The 19,913-nt window shown below is 39.2% G+C and overlaps 1 protein-coding gene across 2 annotated transcripts in view; it reads right to left on the bottom strand.

Moving 5' to 3' along the window:
- Positions 1-6,558: 6,558 nt before the first annotated feature.
- The window catches only part of gk (glycerol kinase), a 134,650-nt gene continuing 121,295 nt past the window's right edge, over positions 6,559-19,913 (bottom strand). For both annotated transcript variants that reach the window (XM_063050890.1, XM_063050891.1), the window contains one exon: positions 6,559-7,504. In XM_063050890.1, the coding sequence (XP_062906960.1) occupies positions 7,449-7,504 (56 nt within the window). In that variant the 3' untranslated portion in view covers positions 6,559-7,448. The remainder of the gene's footprint in view (positions 7,505-19,913) is intronic.

Here is a 19,913-nt window from a genome sequence, read left to right as displayed (position 1 = left end):
TCAGAGGGATCTTGGGGTCCCAGTCTATAGGACACTCAAAGCTGCTACACAGGTTGATTCTGTAGTTAAGGCGGCATACGGTGCAGTAGCCTTCATCAATCGTGGGATTGAGTTTAAGAGCCGAGAGGTAATGTTGCAGCTATATAGGACCCTGGTCAGACCCTACTAGAAGTACTGTGCTCAATTCTGGTCGCCTCACTACAAGAAGGATGTGGAAACCATGGATAGGGTGCAGGGGAGATTTACAAGGATGTTGCCTGGATTGGGGAGCATGCCTAATGAGAATAGGTTGAGTGAACTCGGCCTTTTCTCCTTGGAGCGACGGAGGATGAGAGGTGACCTGATAGAGGTGTACAAGATAATGAGAGGCATTGATCGTGTAGATAGTTAGAGGCTTTTCCCCAGGGCTGAAATGGCTAGCATGAGAGGGCATAGTTTTAAGGTGCTTGGAAGTAGGTACAGAGGAGATAGAAACATAGAAAATAGGTGCAGGAGTAGGCCATTCGGCCCTTCGAGCCTGCACCGCCATTTATTATGATCATGGCTGATCATCCAACTCAGAACCCCGCCCCAGCCTTCCCTCCATACCCCCTGACCCCTGTAGCCACAAGGGCCATATCTAACTCCCTCTTAAACATAGCCAATGAACTGGCCTCAACAGTTTGCTGTGGCAGAGAATTCCACAGATTCACCACTCTCTGTGTGAAGAAGTTTTTCCTAATCTCGGTCCTAAAAGGCTTCCCCTCTATCCTCAAACTGTGACCCCTCGTTCTGGACTTCCCCAACATCGGGAACAATCTTCCTGCATCTAGCCTGTCCAATCCCTTTAGGATCTTATACGTTTCAATCAGATCCCCCCTCAATCTTCTAAATTCCAACGAGTACAAGCCCAGTTCATCCAGTCTTTCTTCATATGAAAGTCCTGCCATCCCAGGAATCAATCTGGTGAACCTTCTTTGTACTCCCTCTATGGCAAAGATGTCTTTCCTCAGATTAGGGGACCAAAACTGCACACAATACTCCAGGTGTGGTCTCACCAAGGCCTTGTACAACTGCAGTAGTACCTCCCTGCTCCTGTACTCGAATCCTCTCGCTATAAATGCCAGCATACCATTCGCCTTTTTCACCGCCTGCTGTACCTGCATGCCCACTTTCAATGACTGGTGTATAATGACACCCAGGTCTCGTTGCACCTCCCCTTTTCCTAATCGGCCACCATTCAGATAATAATCTGTTTTCCTATTTTTGCCACCAAAGTGGATAACTTCACATTTATCCACATTAAATTGCATCTGCCATGAGTTTGCCCACTCACCCAACCTATCCAAGTCACCCTGCATCCTCTTAGCATCCTCCTCACTGCTAACACTGCCACCCAGCTTCGTGTCATCTGCAAACTTGGAGATGCTGCATTTAATTCCCTCATCCAAGTCATTAATATATATTGTAAACAACTGGGGTCCCAGCACTGAGCCTTGCGGTACCCCACTAGTCACCGCCTGCCATTCTGAAAAGGTCCCGTTTATTCCCACTCTTTGCTTCCTGTCTGCTAACCAATTCTCCACCCACACCAATACCTTACCCCCAATACCGTGTGCTTTAAGTTTGCACACTAATCTCCTGTGTGGGACCTTGTCAAAAGCCTTTTGAAAATCCAAATATACCACATCCACTGGTTCTCCCCTATCCACTCTACTAGTTACATCCTCAAAAAATTCTATGAGATTCGTCAGACATGATTTTCCTTTCACAAATCCATGCTGACTTTGTCCGATGATTTCACCGCTTTCCAAATGTGCTGTTATCACATCCTTGATAACTGACTCCAGCAGTTTCCCCACCACCGACGTTAGGCTAACCGGTCTATAATTCCCTGGTTTCTCTCTCCCTCCTTTTTTAAAAAGTGGGGTTACATTAGCCACCCTCCAATCCTCAGGAACTAGTCCAGAATCTAACGAGTTTTGAAAAATTATCACTAATGCATCCACTATTTCTTGGGCTACTTCCTTAAGCACTCTAGGATGCAGACCATCTGGCCCTGGGGATTTATCTGCCTTCAATCCCTTCAATTTACCTAACACCACTTCCCTACTAACATGTATTTCACTCAGTTCCTCCATCTCACTGGACCCTCTGTCCCTTACTATTTCTGGAAGATTATTTATGTCCTCCTTAGTGAAGACAGAACCAAAGTAATTATTCAATTGGTCTGCCATGTCCTTGCTCCCCATAATCAATTCACCTGTTTCTGTCTGCAGGGGACTTACATTTGTCTTTACCAGTCTTTTCCTTTTTACATATCTATAAAAGCTTTTACAGTCCGTTTTTATGTTCCCCGCCAGTTTTCTCTCATAATCTTTTTTCCCCTTCCTAATTAAGCCCTTTGTCCTCCTCTGCTGAACTCTGAATTTCTCCCAGTCCTCAGGTGAGCCACTTTCTCTGGCTAATTTGTATGCTACTTCTTTGGAATTGATACTATCCCTAATTTCTCTTGTCAGCCACGGGTGCACTACCTTCCTTGATTTATTCTTTTGCCAAACTAGGATGAACAATTGTTGCAGTTCATCCATGCAACCTTTAAATGCTTGCCATTGCATATCCACCGTCAATCCTTTAAGTGTCATTTGCCAGTCTATCTTAGCTAATTCACGTCTCATACCTTCAAAGTTACCCCTCTTTAAGTTCAGAACCTTTGTTTCTGAATTAACTATGTCACTCTCCATATTAATGAAGAATTCCACCATATTATGGTCACTCTTACCCAAGGGGCCTCTCACGACAAGATCGCTAATTAACCCTTCCTCATTGCTCAAAACCCAGTCCAGAATAGCCTGCTCTCTAGTTGGTTCCTCGACATGTTGGTTCAAAAAACCATCCCGCATACATTCCAAGAAATCCTCTTCCTCAGCACCTTTACCAATTTGGTTCACCCAGTCTACATGTAGATTGAAGTCACCCATTATAACTGCTGTTCCTTTATTGCACACATTTCTAATTTCCTGTTTAATACCATCTCCGACCTCACTACTACTGTTAGGTGGCCTGTACACAACTCCCACCAGCGTCTTCTGCCCCTTAGTGTTACGCAGCTCTACCCATATCGATTCCACATCTTCCCAGCTTATGTCCTTCCTTTCTATTGCGTTAATCTCTTCTTTAACCAGCAACGCCACCCCACCTCCCCTTCCTTCATGTCTATCCCTCCTGAATATTGAATATCCCTGAACGTTGAGCTCCTATCCCTGGTCACCCTGGAGCCATGTCTCTGTGATCCCAACTATATCATAATCATTAATAACAATCTGCACTTTCAATTCATCCACCTTATTACGAATGCTCCTTGCATTGACACATAAAGCCTTCAGGCGCTCTTTTACAACTCTCTTAGCCCTTATACAATTATGTTGAAAAGTGGCCCTTTTTAATGCTTGCCCTGGATTTGTCGGCCTGCCACTTTTACTTTTCTCCTTTGTACAGGGGTAAGTTTTTTTTTACGCAGAGTGGTGAATGCGTGGAATGGGCTGCCGGCGGCAATGGTGGAGGCGGAAATGATAAGGTCTTTTAAGAGACTCCTGGATGGCTACATGGAGCTTAGAAAAATAGAGAGCTATGGGTAAAGCCTAGGTAGTTCTAAGGTAGGGATATGTTCGGCGCAGCTTTGTGGGCTGAAGGGCCTGTATTGTGCTGTAAGTTTTCTATGTTTCTAGGTAGAGAGGTTACAGAAGGACTTAGACAGAGTGGGAGAATAGGTGAAGAAGTGGGAGATGGAATATAGTGTTGGGAAGTGCATGGTCATGCACTTTGGTAGAAGAAATGGAAGTGCTATTTTCTAAATGGAGAGAAAAGACAAAAAAAACTGAGGAACAAAGGGACTTGGGAGTCCTTGTACAGGAGTCCATTAAGGTTAATTTGGGGGTTGAGTCTGTGGTGAGGAAGGCAAATGTGATGTTAGCATTCATTTCAAGAGGGATGTAATGTTGAGACTTTATTAAGCACTGGTGAGGTCGCACTTGCAGTATTGAGAGAAGTGTTGGGCACCTTATCTTAGAAAGGATCTGTTGAAACTGGAGAGGGTTCAAAGGAAGTTCATGAAAATGATTCGAGAATTGAATGGCTTGGCATATGAAGAGCATTTGATGGCTCTGGGCCTGTACTCACTGGAATTCAGAAGAATGAGTGACCTCATTGAAACTTATCGAATGGTGAAAGGCCTTGATAGAGTGGATGTGGAGAGATGTTTCCTATGGTGGGAGAGTCTAAGACCAGAGGACACAGCCTCCGAATAGAGGGGCATCCTTTTAGAACAGAGATGGTGAGGAATTTCTTTAGCCAGAGACTGGTGAATCTGTGGAATTCTTTGCACGGGGCAGCTGTGAAGGCCAAGTCTTTATGTATGTTTAAGGCAGAGGTTGACAGGTTATTGATTGGTCAGGGCATGAATGGATGCAGAGAGAATGCAGGAGACTGGGGCTAAGGGGAAAATTGGATCAGCCATGATGAAATGGCGGACAAGACCAGATGGCCAAATGGCCTAATTCTGCTCCTGCATCTTAGGGTCTTATATGCTGGTGACTGAAGTCTAATTGTTCTGAGCTGTGTTTTAAATCCAGTCTGCAATCCACATTCAAAAACAGGGAGGGGAAGCAGGGAGGTGATTGGCAGGAGAACAATAGTAGAAGGAGGCAGAACTATGAGGGAGATTTGAGATACTCTGTATTATCACAAACAGCCTGTGAATGTAAAGGTACAATATACCATCCATCTCTAACTGAGAAATATATTTATGCGGCAAGTTAGAAGTTACTCAAATCATGATTATTTTAAATTAAAATATACCTATAAGCTATCAAATCACATCAATTATCCAAAATGGGCCAATTTCACATTCACTGGAACACAATCAATTCTGATGAGCTTGGGGAAAGCACTGATAATCAAATGGCACAAAAATGGAAAGACAGAAATAACAATTACTATTTCTCAAACAAAGTAACAACTGCTAATTTTAAAATGCCTGATTATTTCCAGAGATAATGCAAAGAGAGTCTAGAAATTACTGGTTAAAATAAAGCTACAATTATAAAATACAGATCTTACTGATTAAAGTTGTGCTATTATAGGGCAGATGGTGGAAAAAACAATTCTCAGACAACTCTACAATTAAGGATTAATGGTAAAGTTCAGATAACATGAGGTGAAATAGAAAATTATCAACATGTAGTGGTGCTGCAGGTCCAACTGCTCCAGATATTCAGGTTAGACCACAAAACACAGAAGAATTAGGCTATTTGCTCCATCCAGTCTGGTCTGTCATTCATCCATGGATGATTTATCTTCCCTCTCAACCACCTTCTTCTGCCTTTTCCCCATATCCACTGACACCCTTACCAATCAAGACCCTATTAACATCCACTTTTAATATACCAAATGACTTGGCCTCCATATCTGTCTGTGGCATGAATTCTAGATTCACCAGCTTCTGGCTAAATAAATTTGTCATTTGTTTCTAAAGGGACGTCCTTCTATTCTGTGGCTGTACTCTCTGTTTCCAGACTCTCCCACTGTTGGAAACCTAAAACAGAGGAGCTGAGTTAGGTCATTTGGCCCATCTAGTCTGTTGCGCCATTTCATCATGGCTGATCCAATTTTCCTCTCAGCACCAATCTCCTACCTTTGCCCTGGATCACATTGTGCCCTGATCAATCAAGAATCTGCCTTAAGTATACATAAAGACTTAGTCTCCACAGCTGTCTGTGGCAAAGAATTCCAGATTCACCACTCTCTGGCTAAAGAAACTCCTCTTCATCTCTGTTCTAAAAGGACTCCCCTTTATTCTGAAACTATGTTCTCTGGTCTTAGACTCTCCACCATAGGAAATATGCTCCCCACATCCACTATCACCATTTGATAGGTTCCAAGGAGGTCACCCCTCATTCTTCTACATTCTAGTGAATACAGGCCCAGACCCATCAAATGCTCTTCACATCACAAGCTATTCAATTCTGGAATCATTTTCATGTGCCTCCTTTGAAGTCTACCCAAGATAAGGTGCCTGAAACTGCTCACAATACTCTAAATAAAGCCCCACCAGTACTTTATAAAGTCTCAATATTACATCCTTGCTTTTATATTCTAGTCCTTTTGAAATGAGTGCTAACAATGCATTTGCCTTCCTCACCAGACTCAACCTGCGAATTAACCTTTAGAGAATCCTGCACAAGGACTCTCAAATCACTTTTTGCCTTTTTTTTGTATTTTCTGTCCATTTAGAAAATAGTCAACCCTTTCATTTCTTCTACCAAAGCATCCTCTCCATGTATACTCTATCTAATATTATGTTTCAATCCAATTTCCTCCACCCCTCCCCATTCTTCTAACCTGAATGATCTACCCTGTATGTTTCTCATTTTGACAGGTGGGCTTCCTTCCACATTATAAAGTTCTGAAAGTTTTAAGTTAATTGGCTAGTGTCTAGGTGAGTGGGCCCTGGCACCTGGACACTCAACAGCCTGAAGCTCTACAAATATAAATGCTGAAAAGACAAAGTAGTGACCGGTATATCATATAACAATCAGGCAACAAATTTATTTTGTGATTTGTTGTACATGGCTGTGTACAGTTATGGTTCAGTATGTTGTATGACAAGGAACAATGAAGATCAACATCGACACATACAAATGCAGCATTGTAATCAAGAACAAGGAGGCTGATATACCCAGTTGTTCATTGGTACAAGTTTAAAATACATGCACAAAGAAACCAGCATTCCATTAAAAATTATTTAATTTGAAGTACATTTTCCTCTGAGAAATTTGTTTCCTCCAATTTTCAAGCATTAAGATAGGATATTTGTCACAGTAACTACTTCATATACATAGCTCAGTTTAGAAGCAACCCACATTCTATTCATTCCTTTAAATAGCTTTCAATTATATCAGCGAAGACATGCACCATTCACATGCCTGGATCTGGTGACCACCAGTCAAAGTCTGAGAAGCTTAAGTGAGGACACTCAGTTGCCTACTGCCAGTACATGTAAAACGTAGAACAGGCACTGTAAGTGAAATGAAATGTACAGAGCTGGAGATTTTCAAAGATATATTTCAAAATTCGTGCAGTTCTCATTTCTTCCTCCTCCCTAGTGTTGCTCTAGTTCTATGATGAAGTTAAAATAGGACTCTTCAGTAAGATGTGCAAGTGATCAATGTTAGGATTTAACCCATTTAAATTCAGCATCAAATCAGTGAAAAACAGTCTCAGATTAAGAGTGCAAAATTGCAAGTCCTGAACTTTAATTTCATACAGTCATTTGATAATTACACAGCAATACTTTATCCTGCAATTAAAGTACCAGCATTCATTTCTGTATCTTGATAATACCTAAAAGGCACTTTCAATTCATGCTTTAATTATAACTTGCTGTGTCCAAATATTGGAAGGCAAACAAATCATGAGGAAAATGGCACAGCAGAGGCTTTGAGGAACGGCCGTATTCCCTGTCCATCTGGAACAAAAAGATCAGAGTACATATGACATTTGATATCTTTTACATTACTTCCTTCAGCTGTCTGCAAAGGATAATACTTTGTGAAATTACATTACTTTCTTTTTAGAAATGCCAAGTGACTGTGTGTGAGAGAAAATAAATATTATTGTGCATGAATCCCAAAATATACCATTTATCTGAAGGAGATCTTCATTGGATCAAACTGGGCTTGTACTTCCCACCAGGTAGATAGAACTGATTATCAATTTAAAACATCACAAAGCACTTTGCAGATAATGTGTGAAGCTGGTAGATTTCCTGCACTCTTACATGTTATTCCAACACACAAAATACACTTAAAAAAAAATTTATACAATTATAATACCCTTAATATTAATGGCTAAACAAATGCAGATGTGCTTCAAGGGTGTACAGAAAACAGAATGACAGCATGTAAAAGGGAACAGGAGAATCAGAGTCCCGGTCTGCTAAAATGAGCACACAATCAGATCTCTGCTCTATGAACTCAGGAGCTGGTGTGTTAAAAGGAATCTTTAAAGCAGCGTGCCTAACTAAATGTCAAAGCATCAGGATTTCTATCTAGACTCTCAGATTATCAGAGTTTTATGGTATTTTAATGTAGGAACTGCTCCAAGGAACAACAATTTATGATTGAGATTATCTGCTTTTCTTAGTAAAATAATGAGGCATTTATCATTAATAATAAACATAGAGAAACTATTCTGCTCTTCACTACAGTGCCATGGCACTTCAGGTCCCAGCAGCACTATAGTGCAGAGCTTGCTCGGATATTAGGAGCCCAATCATAGTTTGAATCCAAAATTTTTCTTTACTCCAAGTTCATCTGAATCCCCGTCATTGAGTGCTCTCACAACCTACAGACTCTCTTTCGAAGAATCTTCATCTCATGTTCTCATTATTTTTGCTTATTTATTATTACGTTTTTCTTTTTGTATTTGCATAGTTTGTCAGCTTTTGCTCATTGATTCTGTTATGGTTATTATATTATATTATGAATTTATTGAGTATGCCCACAAGAAAATGAATCCCAGGATTGTATATGGTGACAAATATGTACTTTGACTAAAAATTTACTGAGTACTTGCGTAAATCCACACTATTCTAGTGCAGACTTGCGAAGAAGTCCATGATTTTAACAACTGAGGTAAAGAGGACTGCAGTGTTGATAGGAGATTCCACAGTCAGAGGAACAGAGACAAGATTCTGCGGACGCAATAGAAACATCAGGATGGTATCCTGCCTCCCTGGTGCCAGGATCATGGACGTCTTGGATCGGCTCCATGGCATTCTCAAGGGTGAAGGCGAGTTGCCAGAAGTCTTTGTGCATATTGACATCAATGACATAGGTAGAGAAGGTAGGTAGGTCCTGAAGAGAGATTCTAGAGAGCTAGGTAGAGAGCTGAAAACAAGACTTCCAGAGCAGGTGAATGTGTGGCTGAGGAACTGGTGGAGGGTGCAGGGGTTTAGATTTATGGATCATTGGGATCTCTTCTGGGGAGAAGGTACGACCTGTACAAAAGGGGCGGCTTACACCGGGGCCCGAGGAAGTCCAATATCCTTGCGGGCAAGTTGGCTAGAGTTGTTCGGGAGGAATTAATCCAATCTGGCATGGGTTTGGGAACCAGAGTAATAGTGCTGAGGATGAAATACAAACAAAGGCAAAGTGTATGAGACTCCTAGCGAGGATAAGTTGGTGACAGGGTAAAATTACAGTCAACAGGATGAATTACAATGCAAAAGGCGGACAAAACTGTGAAGAGCAATTACAGGACTGTATGCGAGAATTACCCAGAATAAGGTAGATGAACTTGTAGCACAGTTACAAGATTGGTATGAATGATGTAGGGATCACTGAATCATTGATGAAAGAAGATTATAGCTGAGAGCTCAACATCCTAGGATACACACTGTATTGAAAAGACAGGCAGCTAGGCAGAGGGATTGGCATGGCTCGGTTTGTAAAAAATGACATCAAATTGTTAGAAAAAGGTGGCATAGGGTTGGAAGGTGTTGAATCATTGTGGGTAGAGCCAAGGAACTACAAGGATTAAAAGATCCTGATGGGAGTGGTAGACAGGCCCCCAAACAGTAGTAAGAACACAGTCTACAAATTACAATAGGAGATAGAAAATGTATGCCAAAAGAGCAATGTTACATTAGTCATGGATTATTTCAATATGCAGGTAGATTGGAAAAATCAGGTTGGTGCTGGATCCCAAGAGGGGAAGTTTCTAGAATGTCATTTAGAGGGCTTTTTAGAGCAGCTTGTGGTTGAGCCCTGTAGGGGATCAGTTATTCTGGATTGAGTGTTGTGCCAGAATTGATTAGAGAGCTTAAGGTAAAAGAAACCTAAGGGGCAAGTGATCATAATAAGATTGAATTCACCCTGAAATACGAGGAGAAGCTACAGTCAGATTTGTCAGTGTTACACAGAGTAAAGGAAATTACAGAGGAATGAGAGGGTCAGAATTGATTGGAAAAGAACACTGGCAGGGATGATAGCAGAGCAGCAATGGCTGAAATTTCTGGAAGCAATTCAGAAGCCACAATATATATACAACCCAAAAAAGTAGTATTCTAAAGGCAATATAGCACAACTCTGGCTAATAAGGGAAGTCAAAAGCCAACATGAAAACCAAAGAGAGCAAATAATAGAGCAAAAATCAGTGGGAGGTTAGAGGATTGGGAAGCTTTTAAAAATCAACACAAGACAATTAAAAGTCATTAAGGTAAAGATGAAATATAAAAGGTAAGCTAGCCAATAATATTAAAGAGGATACCAAAAGCTTCTAGATGCATAAAGTATAAAAGAGAGACAACAGTAGATTTTGGACTGCTGGAAAACGATGCTGAACAGATAGTACTGGCGGACAAGGAAATGGCCGAAGTTCCAGAGTGTCAGTAGTCAGACATGTGTGAAGTTGCCATTAAGGAGAAGGTTCTTGGGAAACTGAAAGATCTGAAGGTAGATAAGTCACCTGGATCAGATGATGTACATTCCTGTTTTGAAAGAGGTGGCTTAGAGATTGTGGAGGTATTAGTAATGATCCTTCAAGAATCACTACATTTTGGAATGGCCCCAGAAGACTAGAAAATTGCAAATGTCACTCCACGCTTCAAAAAGGGAGAGGGAAAGAAGAAAGAAAATTATATAGGCCAGTTAGTCTGACCTCGGTGGTTGGGAAGATGTTGGAGCCGATTGTCAAGGATGTGATTTTGGGGTACTTGGAGGCACAAGCACCCGATCTAATAGGTTGTAGTCAGCATTGTTCCCTCAAGGGAAAATCTTGCCTGACAAATCTGTTGGAATTCTTTGAAGAAATAACAAGCAGGGTAGACAAAGAATTCCTTGATGTTGTATACTTGAATTTTCAGAAGGCCTTTGACAAGATGCCACAAAAGAGACCGTTTGACCAGCTACGAGCCCATGGTATTACAGGCAGGATTCTAGCATGGATAAAGCAGTGGCTGATTGGCAGGAGGCAAAGTGTGGTAATAAAGGGAGCTTTTTCTGGTTAGCTGCTAGTGAGTAGAGGTGTTCCATAGGGTCTGTGTTGGGAGCGTTTCTTTTTACGTTATAGGTCAATAATTTGATGATGGAATTGATGGCTTCGTGCCAAAGTTTGCAGACGATATGAATATAGGTAGAGGGGCAGGTAGTTTTAAGTAGGGTATAGAACACTGACAGATCAGCGAATGGGCAAAGTAGTGGCAGACAGACTACAATGTTGGGAAGTGTATGATCATGCACTTTGGTAGAAGAAATAAAAGGGTATACTTTCCTAAGAGAGAAAATACAAAAATCTGAGCTGCAAAAAGGACCTTGTGCGGGATTCCCTAAAGGTTAATTTGCAGGTTGAGACTGTGGTGAGGAAGGCAAATATGAAGTTAGCATTAATTTTAAGAGGATAGAATATAGAAGCAAGAATGTAGTGTCAAGCACTGAGGTCTCACTAGAATCACTGGGGGGAATTTTGGGCCCCTCGTATCTTAGAAAGGATTTGCTGACACTAAAGACTGTTCAAAGGAGGTTCATAAAAATGATTCGAGGATTGAATGGCTTGTCGTGAAGAGCATTGATGTATCTGGGCCTGTATTCACTAGAATTCAGAACAATTAGGAGTGACCTTATTGAAACCTATCGAATCGTGAAAGGCCTTGATAGAATGGATGTGGAGAGGATGTTTCCTATGTTTCCGCTGGTAGGACCAGAGGACACAGCCTCAGGTTAGAAGGGCATCCTTTTAGAACAGAGATGTGGAGGAGTTTCTTTAGTGATAGACCATAAGACTATAAGATTTAGCCTCCTTCTGCTCCTATTTGGCCCATCAAGTCTGCTCTGCCATTCAGTCATGGGCTGATCCAATTCGCCCAGTCATCTACACTCCCCTGCCTTCTCCCCATACCCTTGGATGTCCTGGCGAATCAAGAACCTATCTATCCCTCTGCCTTAAGTGGACGCAATGACTTCGCCTCCACAGCCACTCGTGGCAACAAATTCCATAGATTTACCACCCTCTGACTAAAGTAATTTCTCCGCATCTCTGTTCTAAATGGATGTCTTTAATCCTGAAGTTGTGCCCTCTTGCCCTAGACTCCCCTACCATGGGAAATAACTGCCATATCTAATCTGTACAGGCCTTTCAACATTCGAAATGTTTCTATGAGACCCCCCCGCCCCAATTCTCCTGAACTCCAGAGAATACAGCCCAAGAACTACCAGACGTTCCTCATACAGTAACCCTTTCACTCCTGGAATCATTCTCGTGAATCTTCTCTGAACCCTCTCCAATGTCAGCATATCCTTTCTAAAATAAGGAGCCCAACACTGCACACAATACTCCAGATGTGGTCTCACAAGTGCCTTATAGAGCCTCAACATCACATCCTTGCTCTTATATTCAAGATCTCTAGAAATGAATGCCAACATTGCAATTGCCTTCTTCACCACCGACCCAACCTGGAGGTTAACCTTTAGAGTATCCTGCACAAGGACTCCCAAATCCCTTTGCATCTCTGCATTTTGAATTCTCTCCCCATCTAAGTAATAGTCTGCCTGTTTATTTCTTCCACCAAACTGCATGACCATATACATTCCAACATTGTATTTCATTTGTGAAGCATTTGAGTGCTGAATGTGGTATTCGTTACAAAGGCAGCTGTGGAGGCCATCTTTATATATATTTAAGGCAGAAGCTGAAATATTCTTAATTTGTTAATGCATGAAGGGATACAGGGAGAAGGCAGGAGATTGGGGCTGAGAGGAAAACTGGATCAGCCACGGTGAAATGGTGAAGAAGACTTGATGGGCCAAATAGCCTAATTTTGCTCCTCTATCTTATGGTCTAACACAGATTGTAGTTAGAGTTTAACTAGCTCAAGCCACAGTGATACAACTTCCACCCACCTGCTCAGGGAAGACCCAAGAATTCTCTGAACCCAGTTAGAAAATTGACCGTTGGCTGACTGGCTCACTTCAAGACTTACTTTTGTTTTCAGCATGATGAATTGATAAAGGGCATTGCTCAGAAACATTACAGAGCAATACAACATAGATAAAAAGGACAAATTCAATCATGAGAATAAATTAACCCTGAATATGAGTGCATCTGTTTTGCTACAAAACATCTTCAAAAAATATCCATTATCCAAGGCTGTCAACCAAACCATTTCGCCATTTAAGTCTCTCTGCTGCTTGTGGACAGTTCTGCAGTAAGTTGAGTGACTTGTTTCCCAGGATGATTAGTAATTGACAATAAATGTTGTGCAGGTTGATGAACATCCGAACCCAAAAGCAAAGAAAAACAAGCTTGGACAGTCACAAATACACCAACATCACACAGCATTAGCAAACATGATAAAGTTAAAGTTAACAAAATGAGCAGTCAAAATACAAAATTGTTCAGGCTTTAAATATACAAAAAACTGATAATTAATCGTACCAAAATCTATTCTCTGGAATACCCGATCTCAATCACTGTACAAAATCAAAACAAAATTAAGCATGATAACTATTTCCCCCCTCCCTCACCAAAACATTGATGGATTCTGATGCTTTAAAATCAACGTTCTTTTGGAAGTCAGGAAAGAGGCACAGAACTTGCTGCTTCACAATTGTTTTATTATTAAGTATTATAGAGTTGAAAATGGTCGGCGATAGAAGTCTACTATGTGAAGGGAGATAGAAACATAAAGATAGTGTCACTATGCAGTCACCTCTTACCCAACGTAAATAAGAAAAATTCCATTCAAACTTGCAGGTAAGAGTCAGTCAATCAGAAGCTCCCCATTCAAATAATGCAACACCAGAGAAGCTTCCAGAGCTTTCCAGAGTCATACAAATGTAGCCACTAGGGGACACTAAACAGCTGCATATGCATACTGTTTAGACTACACTAGGAAGCGTACTAAACAGCAACTGTTAAACTGCAAAGAAAATAACAACTAAACAGTCAAATCCAACAACATACTGCTCAATTCCTGCTAAGCCCGTGGTCAATGTTGTCCACTCGAGCTACAAAGCTGCAAAATGGCCTTCCACCTGGTAACAATCTGCAATGTTACACGTTACTGGTTTTTTGAACAGATGATTTTCCTTCTCATATGCAGTTCCACAATGATTGGGAGATTAGCAGCAAATAAAATTTAAGACCCATTGTAATTGAATTAAATAATCTTTTTTTAAATATAATTTTTATTAAATTTTCAAAAAGAATACATGAAAAGATAAAATCTACCCACCCCCCCTCCCCTTAACCCTCCCCCCCCCATATATAGTCCTACCTAGAAAGAAAGAAAGAGAAAAAAAGAGCCGCCTGGGTATTGGAAGGTTTCCACATGCTCCATGGGATTCAAAATAAATTTGGTATAATTATTCGTTACTTTCCCCAAGTAACCAAAATCTTTATCGGAGCACTTAAATATGCCATCCTATCTTTTATAAATAAGGGCGCCAAATATTCAAAAATGTTACATATTTATCTCTTAAATTATAAGTAATTTTTTCAAGTGGAATAGAACTAGCCATTTCATTATTCCAACGATTCATACTTAAATACGAATCAGATTTCCAAGTAACTGCTATAGTCTTCTTAGCTACTGCCAATGCAATTTTTATAAATTCTTTCTGATATTTATTCAATTTAAGTTTCGGTTTTATCCCTTCAATATCACCTAATAGAAATAATACAGGGTTATGTGGAAGTTGAATTCCAGTAATTTGTTCCAATAAGACTCTTAAATTTATCCAAAAGGGTTGAATTTTAAAACAAGACCAAGTAGAATGTAAAAAAGAACCAATTTCTTGATTACACCGAAAACATTTATCAGATAGATTTGAATTTAATCTATTTATTTTTTGTGGTGTAATATATAATTGGTGTAAAAAATTATATTGTACTAATCTAAGTCGAACATTTATTGTATTTGTCATACTGTCAAGACAAAGTCTTGACCAATTTGTTTCATCAATATTAATATTCAGATCTGTTTCCCATTTTTGATTTGACTTATGGGTTCCTTGTTTAATTGTCTGTTCTTGAATCAAATTATACATACAAGAAATAAATTTTTTAATTTTCCCTTTTTGAATTAAAATTTCAATTTCATTAGGCTTTGGCAAAAACATTGTTTGACCCAGCTTACCTATTAAGTAAGCCCTTAATTGAAAGTAACAAAAGAAAGTATTATTAGATACTTTATATTTATCCTTTAATTGTTCAAATGACATCAATATACCTCGCTCAAAACAATCTCCTATAAATTTAATCCCTTTTTGGTACCAATTATATAAAAGTCGATTGTCCATTGTAAAAGAAATAAGTCTGTTTTGAAACAAAGGTCTCCTTGCTAATAGAGATTTCTGTGTTTCCTTATCAACATTTATCTTATTCCATAGATCAATCAAATGTGTTAATATAGGAGATTCTTTCTTTTCCCGTATCCATTTAGATTCCCATTTATATATAAAGTCTTCAGGTTTATTTTCTCCTATCTTGTCTAGTTCTATTTTAATCCATGCTGGTTTTTGATCATCGAAAAAAGATGCAATAAATCTAAGTTGATTTGCTTTATATTAGTTTTTAAAGTTTGGAAGTTGTAACCCTCCTAACCCAAATTTACATGTCAGTTTTTCCAATGATATTCTTGACATTTTACCTTTCCAAAGAAATTTTCTCACACATTTATTTAACTCTTGAAAAAATTTCTGTGGCAATTGTATTGGTAATGTTTGAAACAAATACTGTAATCTAGGAAATATATTCATTTTTACAACATTGACTCTACCTACTAATGTTATTGGTAATATCATCCATTTGTCAAGATCTTCTTGAATTTTTTTCAATAGTGGTAAATAATTAAATTTATATAAATTCTTTACATCATTATCAAGTCTTATACCTAAATACTTTATACCATTTACCGGCCATCTAAATTGGGTTACTAATCGACATTGACTATAGTCTCCTTTAGTAAGAGGTAAAATTTCACTTTTATTCCAGTTTATTTTGTAACCTGATACCTTCCCATATTCATCCAATCTAGAAGATAATTTATGTAACGAATGTTGTGGGTTTGTTAAATAAATCAAAACATCATCGGCAAAAAGATTAATTTTATATTCCTCTTGGTTAACTCTAAAACCCATAATATCTGGATCAATTCTAATTAGTTCTGCTAATGGCTCTATCGCCAATACAAATAAAGCAGGTGATAGTGGACAACCTTGTCTAGTTGACCTTTTTAACTGGAATGGTGTTGAAATTTGAGAGTTTGTCACTACTTTAGCTTTAGGGTTAGAATTTAAAGTTTTAATCCAATTTATAAAAGATGTTCCTAACCCATATTTTTCTAATACCTTAAATAAAAAATCCCATTCTAATCTATCAAATGCTTTTTCTGCATCCAAAGCTACTACTATACTCTTCTCATCCCTTTTTTGTGCCAAATGAATTATACTGAGTAGCCGAGTTACATTATCTGCCAATTGTCTATTTTTAATAAATCCTGTTTGATCCATATGTATTAATTTTGGTAAATATTTAGATAATCTATTCAATAAGATTTTTGCTATTATTTTATAGTCTGTATTCAATAAAGAAATAGGCCTGTATGATGTTGGTTTCATAGGATCTCTGTCCTTTTTTGGCAATACTATTACAATCGCTGTTGAAAAAGATTCTGGGAGTTTATGTATTTTTTCTGCTTGACGTATTAGTTCCATAAAAAGAGGAAATAATAAATCTTTAAATTTTTTTATAAAATTCAGGTGGAAAACCATCTTCTCCTGGAGATTTATTACTTTGAAGTGATCCTAAAGCTTCTTCAACTTCTTTTAATGTAAAAGGCATATCTAATCCCCTCTGTTCTTCCAAATTCAATTTTGGAAGAGAAACTTGTGATAAAAACCTTTCTATCTCATTAACATCATTTTGGGATTCTGATTGATATAATTCAGAATAAAAATTTTTAAGGGTTTCATTTATTTCAAGAGGTTTATAAGATATTTTATTTGCCCTTGTTCTAATTGCATTTATTGTTTTGGAAGCTTGTTCTGTTTTCAACTGCCAGGCAAGAATTTTATGTGCTCTCTCACCTATCTCATAATACCTTTGTTTAGTTCTTATAATTGCTTTTTCCGTTCTATATGTCTGAAGCGTATTATATTGTAACTTCTTATTGACAAGTTGTCTTCGTTTTTCTTCTGACATATATCTTTGAGATTCTTTTTCTATTCTTGTAATCTCTTTTTCCAATTGATCTAGTTCTGCCATATATTCTTTCTTAATTTTAGACGTATAACTTATTATCTGGCCCCTAAGATATGCTTTCATCGCATCCCATAATATAAATTTATCCTCCATTGAATGAAAATTTGTATCCAAAAAAAATTGAATCTGCTTTTTCATAAAATCACAAAAATCTTGACGTTTTAATAATGTTGAATTAAATCTCCATCTATAAGCCACTTCTTCCTTATCAGCCATTATTATTGTCATTAATAAAGGAGAATGATCTGATAATATTCTTGCTTTATATTCCATATTTTTCACTCTGTGTTGAATATGCATTGATAATAGAAAAAAATCTATCCTTGAGTAAGTTTTATGTCTATGAGAATAGAACGAATAGTCTCTTTCTTTAGGATTGATTCTTCTCCATATATCAATCAAATTTAAATCTTTCATCAATGATAAAGTTAAATTTACTACCTTCGATTTTATAACAGCCTTGGTTGATCTATCTAAGACTGGGTCTAAGCAAAAATTAAAGTCTCCTCCAATTAATATTTTTTCATGTGCATCCGCCAAATTCAAAAAAGCTTCTTGTATGAATTTTGCATCATTTTCGTTTGGTGCATAAATATTCATAAAAGTCCATAGTTCAGAAAAAAGTTAACAATGTATAATCACATATCTCCCCGCAGAATCAGTTATTACATTTTGTATTCTAATTGGTAACGTTTTATTGATCAAAATTGCTACTCCCCTCGCTTTTGAATTAAATGAAGCCGCAACAACACTACCCACCCAATCTCTCTTTAGTTTCTGATGTTTTGTTTCTGTTAGGTGCGTTTCCTGTAAAAAAGCTAAATCTATCTTCATTTTTTTAATATGTGTTAAGATTCTTTTTCTTTTCACTGGTCCATTAAGCCCATTAACATTAAAACTCAAAAAATTCAATAAATTAGTCATTATTCTTAACAAAGTTACTCCAATCTAAAACATTACTTATCTTCTCAACTCTCATAGTTCCTTGGGGAATCTCTTTAAACTTCACCATGTTGCTATGTGTTCCCCCCCCAACCTTCCAGGCAAAAAGAAAAAAAGATAGAAAAAAAAGAAAAAACAAAATACCCCCCAACTAATGTTGTGAATGAAAGGATACACAACACTACCCCCCTCCATTTTACGGGTCGCGTCAAAAGCCACGCTTGCACACATGATTAACGTAGCAATCGATCAGTGCTTCTTCCAGCTCCCCCGCAACAAAAAAAGTTATATATATATAGACAAAATTAGTATTACTGTTCCTGTTACGAGAATACACATAAAATTAAGATGTTTGCTGGCCTGGGTTAGCATCAGTGACATCAGCAGTTGGTCTGCCACCTGCCCTCAGGGGAAGGAGAGATAAGGAACAATGGAGCAGCGTCTGGAGATGTGTAATGAAGGGACGTGGGAGAGAGAGAGCTGTCTGGAGCGGCTCCCCCTTTGAACCCTGAACTGTTTGAAGTGATGGACAGGCGATACCCCAGCAGGGGGATAAAAAGGGACAGGTTCGCTAAGACAGACACACACGCCACCCGAGGTAACGAGACCCTGGAAGCGGTGCGCCTCTCACGAGTGGGTGAGAAGTACCAGACAACGACCAGGGTGGAAAGGTACGATCAGCGGGAACCCAGTGTGTGTCCGCCCTTGCCTGGGTGCCGGGTTCGCTGCAGAGGATCGACCACATCTGGAGGAGGGGTCACAGTCGGTGACCTCAGGTGACATCACCAAGGACCCGCCCAAAAGCTGCTTGTGAGCCATCTCGCCGGTCTGTGAGTGAAGCAGTGTTCTGAATGATCAGTTGTTCCTGTTCTATCTCTCTCTTCCCCCACGTCGTCCATCGCCATGGCAACGATTACTGCGAACTGAACTGGACTGAACTTTTGAGTCATTTTGAAATTTGGTCATTTACCCCTAGACAACGATAGAGCTTGATTGATGCTGTTATCTTAATTCTGTGCACATGTGTGTTTATCATCGCTGAACTGTTGCATTTATTATCCTTTCGATTACTGTGTTGCTTGTTTCTTTAATAAAACTTTCTTAGTTCTAGTACTCCAGACTCCAACTGAGTGATCCATTTCTGCTGGTTTGGCAACCCAGTTACGGGGTACGTAACATAAGTGGGGTTCTCGTCCACGATTTTGAACGCTAAATTTGGGACGGAGTAAATTGATTGGGTTAAAATTCCCGAAAGAAAGAAAAGACAAACAGCAGAAATGGAGGCTGAGGAATTTATAAAGGCGCCGACCTTGGAGGCATTAGAGGATGCCAGGAAATCGGAATTGATAGCTGTGGCCAAACGGTTGAATCTTGCTAAGGTGAAGTCAACAATGAGGAGAGAGGAGATACACAGAGCTATTGTAGAGCACTATGTATCTAAAGGTGTGGTTCCCCAAGGTGAGCTGGGGGTGGTGTCTATTGAAAAACCTGCTGGAGATGCAGTACAGGTACAGCTTGAAAAACTGAGACTCGAGCACGAGTTCCGGGTACGGCAGTTAGAACACGAAGAGAAGGAGAGAGAGTTAGAAAGGCAAGAGAGAGAAAGACAGTTGGAGAGAGAGGAGAAACAGAGGGAAAGGTAATTTGAGCTGGAGAAGTTAAAGATAAGGGCC

Source organism: Mobula hypostoma, chromosome 6, assembly GCF_963921235.1.
Source record: "Mobula hypostoma chromosome 6, sMobHyp1.1, whole genome shotgun sequence".
Taxonomy (NCBI): domain Eukaryota; kingdom Metazoa; phylum Chordata; class Chondrichthyes; order Myliobatiformes; family Myliobatidae; genus Mobula; species Mobula hypostoma.
The sequence above is the reverse complement of the archived record's forward strand: the minus strand, read 5'-3'. Positions and strand labels throughout refer to the sequence as shown.